Source organism: Corylus avellana, chromosome 1 (genome assembly GCF_965113065.1).
Source record: "Corylus avellana chromosome 1, dhCorAvel1.hap1.2, whole genome shotgun sequence".
NCBI lineage: Eukaryota > Viridiplantae > Streptophyta > Magnoliopsida > Fagales > Betulaceae > Corylus > Corylus avellana.
This window is the reverse complement of record NC_142490.1, coordinates 47,557,364-47,571,348: the sequence shown is the minus strand read 5'-3', so window position 1 is coordinate 47,571,348 and position 13,985 is coordinate 47,557,364. Positions and strand designations below refer to the sequence as shown.

The following is a 13,985-nucleotide window of genomic DNA, read 5'->3' as shown; positions in this document are numbered from 1 at the left end:
TTGTAGAATCAAAGGGTTTGGAAATAGAATCGAACGGACTAAAGCCCAATGAAAAACAATTCTCTTTTAGTTGGACTCATCAAAGAACGCACTGAGTGGATCCAATCCCGTTGAGTTTTGCCCCTCATTACCAACAGTGATCCATGCTTAAGTGTGAATGAGTGCTTGTCAGCATGGTTACTCTTCTTTAATCGCTTGCTTGCAGTTGCAGGTTCTTCATCATGGCTTTTTGACATGATGAAGAAGATTGCATACATAAAACCACCATAATTTCAGTTGCATTTTTATTACAATTAATGCTAACGCAAAATTGGGTTAACAAACTGTCCTGGTTTATAGCTTTAGAGGAACTAAGCACCACTAATGCAATCATACTGGTAAATCGAATTTGTAACAAGTCTTGGTGTCTCTGTCACATGAACAGTGATAGATCATCCCAAATGGTGGGAATTTCCTTGATTAGAATAAATAGAACCAACAAAGAAAAATGCAAAAAGAATTGAATCTAGGTACGTGGATTCCTGAAGTGCAACGAAAACACAGATAAAACACTCAGAAGAATGCATAAACATATATACCATGGGACGTCTTACTGGCTTTCTTCTTTAATATGAATTCCGATCCCGTTCGCAACCAATGGATACCGAAGCAATTTCTGGGGTTGATCCATTCGGAGAAAAACATTTTCCATCATTCTTACCGCAGCCAATATTTCCTTAACACTACAAAAAAATAGGTATTTTCTGACGTGGCAAACAGTGCATATTTTTTGCCACGTCAGCATTTTCTGACGTGGCAAAAAATGCCACGTCAGAAAATATTTTCTGACGCGCTAAAAAATAGCACGTCAGAAAATTCTGACGTGCCAGTTTGGCGCGTCAGAAATTTCTGATGCGCCAGTTTGACGCGTCAGAAATTTCTGACGCGCCAAAACTGGCGCGTCAGAAATTTCTGACGTGCCAAATTGGCGCGTCAGAAATTTTCTGACGTGCTAAATACTTGCACGTCAGAAAAAGAAAAAAAAAAAAAAAAAGGACCGAAATTTTGAAATTTTTTCCTCTTCTTATTTTCCCTCCGCTTTTTTCATCTTTTTATTCTTCCCCCTCATTTATTTTTCCAACACTGTCTCTCTCCTATCCCTTCGCTTAGTATAGAAATTAAAATCTAATTATCTCTATGTCTTTTTTTTTTTCACTGAAAAACACTATTTAATTGGAGATAAAACAAACAAACATGAAATGAACTTGTCGTTGCATCCAAATAGCTAGGTTTTCTTCTTAATTATATTCATGAATTCTTTCATCTTTTTATTCTTCTCCTTCATGCAGAGAGAGAAGGAAAAAAAAATTGCAGGGTACTGTACTTGCACTCTACGGTGTGTTGGAACTTGGGGGAGGAAAAAGAAAAGGAAAAAAAAAAATTAGAAGAACTGAAGCCTACGTGCAGAGAGACAAAAAAAAAAAAAAAGAGGGAGTGAAGAAGAATGAATTAATTAAGAAAGGGAGAGAAGAAAAATAATGAAGACAAAAAAAGACAAAAAAAAAAAAAAAAAAAAAATTTCTGACGCACCATATTTGGCACGTCAGAAATTCCTGACGTGCCAAATATAGCACGTCAGGAATTACTGACGTGTCATATATGGCACGTCAGGAATTATTTTATATATATATATATTATATGTTTCAGAAATAAATAAATAAATAAATAATTTTTATATTATGTTTATTTATATTATATATTCACCTTTTCTGACGTGCTAGAATTAACACGTCAGAAATTTCTGACGTGTTAATTTTAGCATGTCAGAAACCTGATATCAAAAAACAAGCGGGATTTTCAATTTTTTCCCTATCTTCTTTCCCTCTTCTTTTTCCTTTATAATTCTATTATATATTCATATTCTTTAATCCTTTTTCTTTTATTTCCAAACACAGTTCTCTCTCTCCTCTCTCAATCTCCCTAGCCTCTTCTCTCTGTACATCCGGCCACCAGCTTCTAAAGGGAAGAAGAAAAGGAGAAAAATAAGATTGAGGAAGAAGAAGAAAAAGAAAAAAATGGGAGAAGATCAGAAGATCCAGAGAAGCAGCAGAAAAGAAAAGAAAAGAAAAAAAAAAAAAAAAAAAAAGAAGGAGAAGAGATCGAACCTGCAGCAGAAAAGAAAAGAAAAAAAAAAGAAGGAGAAGAGATCGAACGAAGCAGCAGAAAAGAAAAGAAAAAAAGAAAAAAAAGATGGAGAAGATCAGAAGATCCAGAGAAGCAGCAGAAAAGAAAAGAAAAAAAAAAAAAAAAAAAGATGGAGAAGAGATCGAAGCAGCAGAAGAAAGAAAAAAAAAAAAAAAAAAAGGAGAAGAGAGATTTTATGGTTTGGGTTTTTGATTTTATGGTTTGGGTTTTTGAAAATGAAGGAAAGAAGAGAGAAAAGAGAGTGAAAATGGAGGAAAGAAGAGAGAGAGAGAGTGAAAATGGAAGAAAGAAGAGAGAGAGAGAGAGAGTGAAAATGGAGGAATCAGGGAGAACTGGGACGGAGAAGACTACTGTTCCACAAATAAAAAAAATATTTTTAATTAAAAAAATCCAGAAAAAATTAAAAAAAGAAAAATTAATTTTTTTTAATAATTTTAAATTTCCTGACGTGTCACTATTTGACACGTCAGGAAATTTAAAATTATTAAAAAAAAATATATTTCTTTTTTTTTTTTAATTTTTTTCTGGATTTTTTTATTAAAATTATTTACTGACGTGTCAAAATTTGACACGTCAGAAATTTTCTGACGGGTTAAATTTCAACACGTCAGTAAAATTTCTGACGTGTCACAAGTTAACACGTCAGAAATTTTTCTGACGTGTCACTCTTTAACACGTCAGAAAATAATTTCTGACGTGTTAATTATAACACGTCAGAAATTTCTGACGGGTTAAAACTTAACACGTCAGAAATTTTCCATTTCTGACACCTATAATCTTCACGCGGGAAACACGTCAGGAAGGCCCCGTCAGGAACGTTTTCTGACGTGTCAGACTACCTGACACGTCAGAAAACGTCCGTCAGAAAAAATTTAATTTTTTGTAGTGTAAGTTGAGGAAAATCATCCCAAGAATAAGCATGTGGCTGGTTTCCACTGTAATTGAGAATGAAAACCGTGCCCTTTTTTTTTTAATATATTTTTTAAAACAAATTTTTAAATTTGGCACTTCTAAATTTAAAACCAATATATATATATATATATATATATATATATAAATAAATCTATAATGATAAGAGAGTCCATTAAAATTCCGTCCAAAACTTTAGTCTTATTTGATCTGCTAGTCTTTAGAATAATCAAATTGATGATGAAATTTTCTGTCGTGTTCTAATTGTTTAGCTAGCTAGGGACGCAATAATTCATCCTGGTGGTCCAATATCTTTGCACCAAAAAGTCAATCTTTTGCCGATGGGCTGTTTGCGTTACATTCTAGTTATCCAAATGAATTAATTATATAAGATTCGAAGAGCTCTTGCATATTGTCTTGGTTCGGAGTTTTATATCATAAAGGTTTGGTGGTACGTAGTTCAATTGATTTCAAAGGGAGTTGTTTTCTAGAAAAGAAAAAAAAAAAAAAAATGTAGAAAAAAAAGGGAGTTGTTTGAATATATCCCTCCCTTTTGGGATATGCAGGAAGGATGATGTCATGCATGTGCTTATGAATATTATTTAGTTTAGGCATTATTAGAAGAATTTAACTTCCATGTAGTCATGGCATAAAAATGGTCTTTTATAGCTCTCAATAGGAGATTGACACATTACTTAAAGTACAAAAAATGCACAAAATTATTCTACAGCCTAAAACACTAAATTTTTCCTTATTTCTTTCTTATTCTCTCCCATTTCTTCCTTTTTGCCGATAATTCCTCTCCCATTTTTTCTTCTTCCTTATCCTTGTCATTTAACAGAGAAAGAGAGATCCGGTGGATCCCTAAAGGATTAACCTTTCTCTCAAGGATTTAGTTTTGAATTAAAAAAAAAAAAAAAAAAGTTTTAAGGCATTAGAATCGATTTTTAAGACATTATAATCGATTTTTTAGGCATTAAAATCTGATTTTGAAGTTGGGTTTGGCCGGCAATGAAGAAGAAACGAGCTGCGTTTTTCGGATGGGTTTGGCCGGCAATTAAGAAGAAATGGACTGCTGTTTTGAAAACGTCTAAAGAATAAGGGTTTGCAAAATAATCCTGTGTTTTTAATTTTATTATTTAAAATGAGTTTAGCTAAGATGTCAAAAATGTTTTAGAGACTATAAAATTAGCATTTTATACACCAAGCTCTCTTATCGGAAAATCCCATACATACAGGATGAATCCAAAGGATTTGGACATGATCATAGGAAGTTTCTTTTACCGAAGTCCCTAATCCAAACACGTGTCCGCGCTCTGAGAAAATATGGCTTTGCGTATTGTTTTTTTTTTCTCTCAACTTTGCCCGATGCATACATATTTCAAAAGATTTAACCACTCCCCATTTTTAAATGAAGAAAGAACAGGCACTGTTTAGAAAGGACTTGCAATTCAAGGCGGCTGATGGGAGTCTCTAAGAAAAGTAAAAGATCCATAATGGTGTACTTGACCGTCATGATATGAATACTATATTACTATTCAACAAGTCTTCAGAAGCCGTCAAATATCTTCGTATGCATGGACTGATTTTCTCCGTTTTACTCCACTGCATTTTCCAATATGTACGCTACTATACATCACTGTCCTAGAAATATCACTATCACGCACAAAGACAACTTAGACAAGTTTCAGTGGCCCTGGTTGTCAATGGTCTGGACTGCTACGCCACCAGGCCGGCCTCAATCCAAAAAAATAAAAAATTTTACCTCAAAATTAATTTTAAGGTCTCTATTTTTTATATCGTATTAATTATTTTTATTATTATTATTTAAATAAAAAAATCACTACAAAACTTATTTTTTATATTTTTTCATATAAAATATATTTTTTCACTTTTTCCCACAAAATATTTTCACTAAAACCAATCAAACACATATTCTTAAAAAAATGCTACAGTACCGACTCAGGGCCATTGGCAAACAGGGCCAGTAGCTCTGACCAATCACCCATCACTTAAAAAAAAAAAAAAAAAAAAATCAGGTTTAATGACTAGCGAGGTTTCAATAATAACTTTTTTTTAAAAAAATCTAATTATAAGGACCGAAACCCAAGATAATGACATTTAAAATCAATAAACTACGTAGGATGACAACAAACCCGCAGTCGGAACCCGAGATAATGAAATTTAAAATAAATAAACTATGTAGGATGACAACAAACCCACAATCACTCCAAGTGATTTATTTATTTTAAAAAATAATGTTTTATGTGTGTGAGTGAAAAAAGAAAAATTTTCAAAGTTTTTACGTGTAGATGGTTGTTGTAAACGCAAATGTTAGGTGTCAATATTTTTAAATTTAGAGACATTTTGCTGTTTACACGTCACTATTCGCACAAAAGTCGACGTGTAAATAGTATTACTATTTATGTGCAAAACGTCACTACTCTATAAATAATATCATTTGAACATTAAAAAGTCACGTTTTAGTGATGTTTTCTAAAAGAAATATACTATTTTGCATTCTTCAAACATTCTACCCACCATCTCTTAATATTTTATTTTAAAAACTTAAAATAAAATATTAAGAGATGGTGGGTCGTACGTTGTAGGCTGGGTTTGTTTTAAAAGAATAAAATAAAATATTAAAAGATGGTGGGTAGAATGTGTGAAGAATGCATATAGCATGTCTCTTTCTAAAAACATCACCATCACTATTCCAAACGTCCCTTTTTTTTTGGCGCATAACTCATTTCATGGTAGGTGAAAAGGTATTACGAAAAGTCAAACGTTTCACCCCTATAAATTTGCAACTTAAATTTGTAGAACAATCACTTGCTTCTATCCTTTCTTTGATGGCGCTCCAATATTCCTTAGCTATCACCACTTTCCTTCTTCTCCTCTCTTTGGCCTGGCTGTTAAAGTTATGGAAAAGATCCAAAGTTGAGAAATTGCCTCCAGGGCCATGGAAGTTACCTATTATAGGAAACTTGCACAACTTGGTAGGTAAGTCACTACCACACCATGCTTTAAGAGACCTAGCCTTGAAGCATGGACCCCTCATGCACCTAAAATTGGGTGAAGTTTCTACGCTTTTTGTGTCATCCCCCAAGATGGCCAGCGAGCTCATGAAAACCCATGACCTTGCCTTTGTGCAAAGGCCACTACTTCTTGCCCCTAAAATTATAAGCAATGGTGGCACTGATATTGCCTTTTCTCCATATGGAGAGTTCTGGAGACAAATGAGAAAAGTTTGCGTTTTGGAACTCTTAAGTGCGAAGAGGGTCCAGTCCTTCTCTTCTATTAGAGAAGAAGAGGTTCATAATCTCATTAACTCCATCCACTCATCTTCAGGATCTCTAATCGATTTCAGTGAACGTATTTTCACTTCCACCACAACTGTTTTATGTAGAGCAGCATTCGGCAGTAAATGCGAAGACCAAGATGAATTTCTATCATTGACCAAGCAAACAGTAGCCTACGCAGGAGGCTTTGAGTTGGCTGATTTGTACCCTTCACATAAATTTGTTCATTTGATTAGTCGGACGAAATCTAAGCTACAGAAGATTCATGCGAAGATGGACAAGATCCTGGAGAACATCATCCGTGAGCACAGGGAGAACCGGATGAGTGCTTCATCAGCAAAGACGGAAGATCTTGTTGACGTCCTTTTAGGCCTTCAGCAGAGTGGTAAAATGGAGTTGCCAATCACGACCAACAATATCAAGGGCGTCATTTTTGTGAGTATTTCTGCTGCTACAATCCTTGGGATCATCAATCCCTTCTGTTTTCATCATCGTATTTTTCTTCAATTTCTGCTATAACTGTTTCTTGATAAATCACCGCAATCCCAAAATGGTGTCCTATTCCATTAACTGATGCAGGAAAATTTATGTGATGGCCGGCTAGGGTCTTTGTTTTTGTTTTTTTTTTTTTTCTAGTAGCCGTAGATTAGAATAGAATTCATATAACCTACAAAGTGGCTCGTATCGAACGTGCCGAGCTTGGGCGGATACTGTTTGTCCAAGCTCAGCTCATTTATACTGTACAAAGGCTCAAGCTCATAACGAGCTTAAAAGTCTTGACTCGACTCGCCAAGAAAAAAGCCTTATGCAAGCTCGAGCTCGGCTAAGTGCCTTATTACGCACTAGGGTCGGCTAAGAGAGAAAGAGAGATAACTTTGAAATGAGATCGTATTTCCCTGCGCAAGACTTCTTTCCATTCCATCTCCCGAAGTGGTCTCCCTCATGTCAGATTTTCTCCACGTGGTGTACTAAGAGTGCCCTTCTAAAAGATAAGGTTAGCCGTGTGAGAAAGTATGAGGTTTGCCTTGCCTTGCCTTGGACCCATGTTATGCAGCATAAGTGTTACGTGTCAGTTATCTAATGGTTAAGAATCTCAAAGATGAGTGGTAGTTGTAGCTTGTTATAATATGACCCTTTGATGATTGATTGCCAACAAGGACACCATTTAAAATTTGAAGTGAACAACTACACGGATAACAATGGATGTGTATTGCTTGTTTTAAATATATTTTTATGTATATAATTCATATATATTTATATGTTTCTTAATATATATTTGTTTTTACTTATTGCCATACAAACTATATATATATATATATATATATATATATATATATATACGAGTCGCACCAATAAGCGAGTCGAGTTTTATATGAGTTTGTATCATTTAATAGTCGAGTCAAATTTCTTGTCCAAGAACAGCTCATTTAATAACCGAGTCACACACGAGTCGAGTCCAAACAAACTCACGGATAGCTTTGTTCGTTAACCGCCCTACCATGAAATATGTAACTTAAATTTTAGTTGTTAAAAAAGAATAAGCTTATAAAAATTTACCAAAATAATTTCCTAACCATTATTCTTTTTTTTTTTTCCAGGACATATTTACAGGTGGAACTGATACTTCATCAACCACCGTAGTGTGGGCTATGTCAGAAATGATGAGAAACCCTAGAGTGCTGGAGAAGGTACAAGCTGAGATAAGACAAGCCTTCAAAGGGAAGATAAAAATCCATGAGAAAGACCTTCAGAATCTAAGTTACTTGAAGTCGGTGATCAAAGAAACTCTGAGGTTACACCCTCCTGCTCCTTTGTTAATGCCAAGAGAATGTAGAGAGGCATGTGAAATTGATGGATATGAGATACCTGTCAAAACCCAAGTCTTCGTAAATGCATGGGCCATTGGAAGAGATCCTGCATATTGGCATGATGCAGAGAGTTTTATACCAGAGAGATTTGAGAGTAGTTCAATTGACTATAAAGGGACTAACTTTGAATTTATCCCTTTTGGGGCAGGAAGGAGGATGTGCCCAGGAATTTTATTTGGTGTAGCCAATGTTGAACTTCCTCTTGCTCAACTATTATACTGGTTTGATTGGGAACTCCCAGACAAGATGAAACCAGAGGATCTAGACATGACCGAAGCCTTTGGTGGTGTTGTCGCAAGGAAAAACCACTTGCATTTGATTCCCACTTCTTTTAGTCCTTCACTTGCCCTTTAAGGCATGATCAGCTATTAACCAGCTCATTTAGCAAGAAGAATAAGACAGTCTATTTTGGTGAGAAGTATGCTTAGTTGGCAAGAATAAAGTATTTTTCCATTAAGTAATTATGTAATCTCTAATTAGGAAAAATATGGGGAGAATATCCTTCTTCTCCATGTAATATTTTTCCTAATTATCCTTGATTATCCCAAGAGCTTTGTAAGGGGTACTCTTGGATAAGAACCATATAGTTATTGAATAAGAGGCAAGAGCAAGTTTTTTTTGCATATTTCATCTTGTATGAAATTTTGGAGGCATTGGGTTTAGTTTTTTTTTTATAAAACTTGCATAACAACATACTTCCAATGAAATTGTCAGTATAAAAGCAAAGAACAAGTTTTGCTTCCTCTTTGGCTTCTTTGTCTTGATTTTCTGTAACAAAGAGCTGGCCGATTTTGCTTCTTCTTTGCAGTCCTATAACGTTTTATCTTGACAGGCCAGGATTTGCTTTGTTTCCCTTTTATGTTCGTTTGTCCTCTTGTTAGCTCTTGTAGCTTTTGTCTACTTTTTCCAATTCTTTTGGTCCTCCTTTTCAGCCTTGACTTGTTTCTCTTTTGGCTCCATGCATTGCATGCTGAATATGTTCCATTTCGTAGGCTTCAATAAGACAAAAGGTTTGTCTTGCTTTTTGCATTCCACACCCGCTAGCTCTTTCTTTCTCTTCTTTTTCTTTTTTCTTTTTCCTTTTATCACAAGGTAGCTTCATAAAAGAGCATTACTATTAATGGTTCTCAATTAATCTCGCTTTTTTCTTCTTGTAAATCGGAAATTTTCTGCCTCAATGTTCTCTAGAAATACAAATTTTTCATTTGTTTTTTTAAACAACTTTTATCGCTACAAATTCCACCGACTCCTACAAAAGTTATTTTCTTGCATTAATACATCATTTGAGGCTTGAGCTCAAGATTAGTAATTAGAAAAATAGTTCACACCGGTGAGGTATTGCACCGTGTACAATGAAGAAATTAATAACTAAATATATAAATAGCGGAAATAAAATATAATAGAGACAAAATATTTTACGTGATTCGGTCTATAACTTACATCCACATATAAAACCCAAATTGCTACATTATATTCTTATTTCTTGATTGATATTACAATACAAATACTCCTATTAATAGGATAATTGAAATAGATCAGTATGGTAATCAAATCTGATTAATTTGATTACCATCGAACCTGATTCCAATTACTCTTATATAAGGTAAATAACATACAATATCAATTTAATATATTTCCTTTCAATGTAGGAAATATATTTTCTAACATACAATAACTCTTATTTAGACCGTTTATTTAAAATGAATGGCTCAAATTGCAACAACATAGAGAATAGAGCCAAAAAAGGGTGGCTTGCACCAAATGAATAGATGTTACAGTAGCTAAACTCCCCTGAACAATAAGGATGGTTTGGCCCCTCCACCAAAACAACAATTAAGGATAGTTGATCCATTCTTTTTTTTTTTTTGGCAAAATAGTGGTTCAACCACTTTCAAAATGGCTATTATAAGTGACCAAATCACCTCTTTTAACCATCATCAATGACTAATTCGGCACTCAAGTGATTAGTTTGAAGTTATTGAAACTCTTTTTTTTTGTTATAGGAGCGATTTGACCGTTCTTGTCATTTGCACGTGGTACAAGTTTAGGGTTAAGATTGAGATGAATAGCTAGAATTTACAAAATATACATTCTCCCATTAAAAAAAGACTATTTTAATACTATTTTATTTAACCTTCTTCAATTTTCAATTAAAACCATTTTTCTTTTTCTATTTTACCTAAAAATTATTGTACACCGAGCAATATTGCACCGAATTTCACTCCTATGCAAAGGTTGGGGGGGCATCGCATATTCCTATCTGAGCCTTGTTTGTTTCTATTTGCAAAAAAACCAGTTAAAAATCGTAATTTGAACAACATCCAGGGGCAACTAGTTAGCTAGTGGACCCCATCAACACAAAACGCCGCGCGCATAACGCGAAAATTTTGAATTCGGACAGAGCGCCATAAGACACAAACCCAGAGAGTGCCACGTGTTTTCAACCATTTCAAAATTTCTTATATCTTCCTAATCTAACCCTGAAAACCACGCTCTCAGCTCTCTGTTTCTCTCGCCGAAGCCTGAGCTCTACGACGTCAAGTGTCTCTCGGACTCCCCCCAAAAATGGCTTCCCTCAGGACCCACTCGCGCTACAGTGCGTATGACGCACGCTCCTCAGCCTCCTCCTCGCAATTCTCCGACCCGGCCTCGTCCGCGGAGTTCAAATCCCCTGCGCCCGTGCACACCTCGTCCTCCCGTGCGCTCGTCAAGCCCAAGCCGCCCGATCTCTCCCTGACCAAATCCAAACCGTCGAAGAACCCGGGCTTATCCACAATGGTGAAGAAGTTCATGGAAAAGAGGTCATCGGAGAAGCCGAAGCCGGTGAATCGGACGGCGCTGGTGATTCCGTCGGACGCGCTCGCCGCGGACCTGAAAAAGACAGCGAGGAAAGGGACGAGCTTCAGTGGGCTGCAGAAGAAGCTGTTTGGGAAGGGAGCGAACGGGTTTGAGGAAGAGAAGAAGAAGAAGGAGGTGAAGGCGTTGACGGAGGTGAAGGGGAACGCGAGGACGTTGGCGATGGTGCTGAGGAGTGAGAGGGAGCTTCTGGGTCTCAACAAGGAACAGGAGATGGAGATTGCTGAGCTCACGCGCTTGCTTGAGGAGAAGAACACTGAGGTCAGTCTAGTGTGTCTATCTTTTTCTTTTTTTTTTTCATTGTTGCTCTTTGGACATGGTAAAGAAAGGAAAATTGGCAACTTGGTTTTTGAAGTTTTGGTCTGATTATGATTTTGGGTATTGATGGTTTTGGTCTAATTCTGTTTTGTTACTTCTTAAATGAGAAAAAGAAGGCTAAAGTGTGTTTTTTGTTAACTGAGAGAGTATAGAAGTATCAAAGATTTAGAATTTTATATCGGCTCCTCTGTTTGGATTGGGAGAATGGGATGGAAAAGAAGGGAAAGTTTGCATGTTGGGTTTTGAAGTTTTGGGCTTATTGTGATGTTGGATATTGATATTTGATCTTATTCTGTTTTGTTATTCCTTAAATGAGAAAAAGAAGGCCAAAGTGTGATGTTTTTGCTAAGTAAGCGTGTGTAGAGAAGTATCAAAGATTTAGAATTTTATATCCGTTGCTTTTCTCAGTTTTCTAGGAAACCAAAACATGGTGCCATTTATAATTGAATTTAGGATTTTGTTTCAAGTGTTTCGGTTTGAGATTGGAACGAGTTATACATTTGTTATACTACTAAATTAACAGCAGTAGTTCTGAAAAGCCATTATTTTTGAGTGCTGATTTAAAATGCCATAATATCCATGAAACAGTTTTTTATTTAATGGAAGATCTTTACATTTCATTAGTAGAATGCCATATAAAATAAAAATCAGTTGCAATCAAAACTTTCCTTGGCTTTTGTAATAGTCCACAATGTGTTGAAGCAATAGTTAAGATGTTTGAATGTGGTTGATGTTTGTATTGGAGCATTCTCCTCTACTTATAATCTGATTACGTACACCACAATATTCTTTGGGATTTCCAGGCTGAGAAGTTGAAGGACTTGTGCTTGAAGCAAAGGGAAGAAATCAAGGCATTGAAGAGTGCGATACTATTCCCCGATGTTATGAGTTCTCAGCTTCATGAGCTTTTGGATAAGCAAGGGTCAGAGTTGAAGCAAGCGAAACAACTCATCCCTACCCTCCAAAGACAGGTCACTTCTCTCACAGGCCAGCTACAATGCCTTGCAGAGGATCTTGCTGAGGTATGACAATCGCATACTTATTCATGGAGTTGTCCAATAACAAACACTACTGCTTAGAAAACTTCCCTCTAACATGAATGGCTAAGTTTATCTGGTGGGTATAGAGAAATGTTATACGCCACACTTTAATCTCACTTTGCTAATGCTACACTGCTAATCAGTCTTTGGACCACTTTTTATTTAAAAAAAAAATGTCACATCAACAAGGTCAAAAGTGTAGTATATAGCATTATTCTTGCGTCTAATGTAGGGACTTATGTTAGCTCATGAGGAAGAGTAATGCTAGCTAAAGGTTGATTGGCATTTTCACGCCAATAGGGTTAGTGGGATGGTGGTAGGATAAAGTGTGTGCGGTGTGGCTTCTAGTAAATGCTTTTTTATATCTCTTTGCTTTATTTAAAGGTTCAGAAAATTTTCATTATTTATAGAGGTCAATTACAATTCTTGAGCAGGTGAAGGCAGACAAACATTCATCGAGAGGTCGTTTCCAGTGGAATGACAGTTCTCCAAGGACACCAACATATGATCACGAACAGGCGTCTAATTCTTTGGTATGCATGCAGTAATAGAAAGTAAATTTCGAACTACAACCAATAGCTCCGGTTGATATAAATGTTGCTATAATCACAGCAAACCTACTTGTAGCAAAGAGAAACTTGTATCTTCTTCAGTCCTTGTCCAGTTGTCTTTAGCATTTAGACGCTGGAAAGAATTTTCCTTTTAGCAATAATCCCAATAACAATCTGTTCAAAAATTACTCAGGAATTCAGCCCGGGTGATCCAACAACCCCTGGTAGTCCAGATGACATGTTCCTCAAGGATTTAAATCCATGCTTAACGCCCTGTTGTGCCAAGACAAGGTCCAAGGTAAGCAGGCAATCCTGTATTCAATTCCTTTATACTGTCATTGTGCTCTTAAAAGTTAAATTAAAGAGTTGATACTTGACAGGAATTTGAGGCAACGGGGTACGATTCTCCAGATGATGAGATCCCATTCGAAAACAGTATGGGGATGGGTTTTGACTCTCGTATAAGGAAGATGTCCAGAAGTTCTGATTGTTTCCAGAATGCCAACACAGGGAGCACAATGGCCCGAGCAGCCCGTAGGTCGGATGAAACCAGATGCACATATGGAAAGCAAATGCATCATAAATTTTTCTAGATAATGCCAACCTTTCACTTTCTGTCAAGCATTGAACTTATCTCCAGTTCTTTGTTCACCTGGATCAGTGTATGGACCATATGTTTAAAGCACGTCAATAGAAGATGAAAATTGGCATATTTCTTATTTTGTGAAGGATTGTGGCTAGGAATGAGAGGGATGTGGCTAGGAAGGAAAAGTGGAGTCCCCTCTGTGAAGATGTTTAATAGGGAAATGGAGGAAAGCTGGTATTGTTTGGCTGTGGGAAGCTAAATGATTTAGCTTAGTGAGGTAGTGGGTGGTAAAGTTCTGTAAACATGTCTTGGGTATTGTTCACTTGTGCCCTGTTAGGGGTAGATTAAGGTGTAGTAGTCTTTGTTTACTG

At 36.1% G+C, this 13,985-nt stretch overlaps 2 protein-coding genes across 2 annotated transcripts; both read left to right on the top strand.

Moving 5' to 3' along the window:
- Window positions 1-5,941: 5,941 nt before the first annotated feature.
- Window positions 5,942-8,925, top strand: LOC132170385 (cytochrome P450 71D8). The gene is made up of 2 exons (XM_059581350.2): window positions 5,942-6,830; window positions 7,994-8,925. Exons 1-2 carry the CDS (start codon window positions 5,946-5,948, stop codon window positions 8,615-8,617), a joined length of 1,509 nt encoding a protein of 502 aa, XP_059437333.1. The 5' UTR covers window positions 5,942-5,945; the 3' UTR covers window positions 8,618-8,925.
- Window positions 8,926-10,727: 1,802 nt separating this feature from the next.
- LOC132170386 (structural maintenance of chromosomes protein) lies at window positions 10,728-13,740 on the top strand. The gene is made up of 5 exons (XM_059581351.2): window positions 10,728-11,380; window positions 12,241-12,459; window positions 12,912-13,010; window positions 13,222-13,326; window positions 13,409-13,740. The coding sequence occupies exons 1-5, from the start codon at window positions 10,829-10,831 to the stop codon at window positions 13,619-13,621; spliced, it is 1,188 nt and encodes a 395-aa protein (XP_059437334.2). The 5' UTR covers window positions 10,728-10,828; the 3' UTR covers window positions 13,622-13,740.
- Window positions 13,741-13,985: the final 245 nt, after the last annotated feature.

Coding starts and splice junctions, on each gene's coding strand:
- LOC132170385 (XM_059581350.2), top strand. CDS start 5,946: ATGGCGCTCCAATATTCCTTAGCTATCACCACTTTCCTTCTTCTCCTC. Junction 6,831..7,993: donor ATATCAAGGGCGTCATTTTT/GTGAGTATTTCT, acceptor TTTTTTTTCCAG/GACATATTTACAGGTGGAAC.
- LOC132170386 (XM_059581351.2), top strand. CDS start 10,829: ATGGCTTCCCTCAGGACCCACTCGCGCTACAGTGCGTATGACGCACGC. Junction 12,460..12,911: donor TTGCAGAGGATCTTGCTGAG/GTATGACAATCG, acceptor ATTCTTGAGCAG/GTGAAGGCAGACAAACATTC. Junction 13,011..13,221: donor AACAGGCGTCTAATTCTTTG/GTATGCATGCAG, acceptor AAAATTACTCAG/GAATTCAGCCCGGGTGATCC.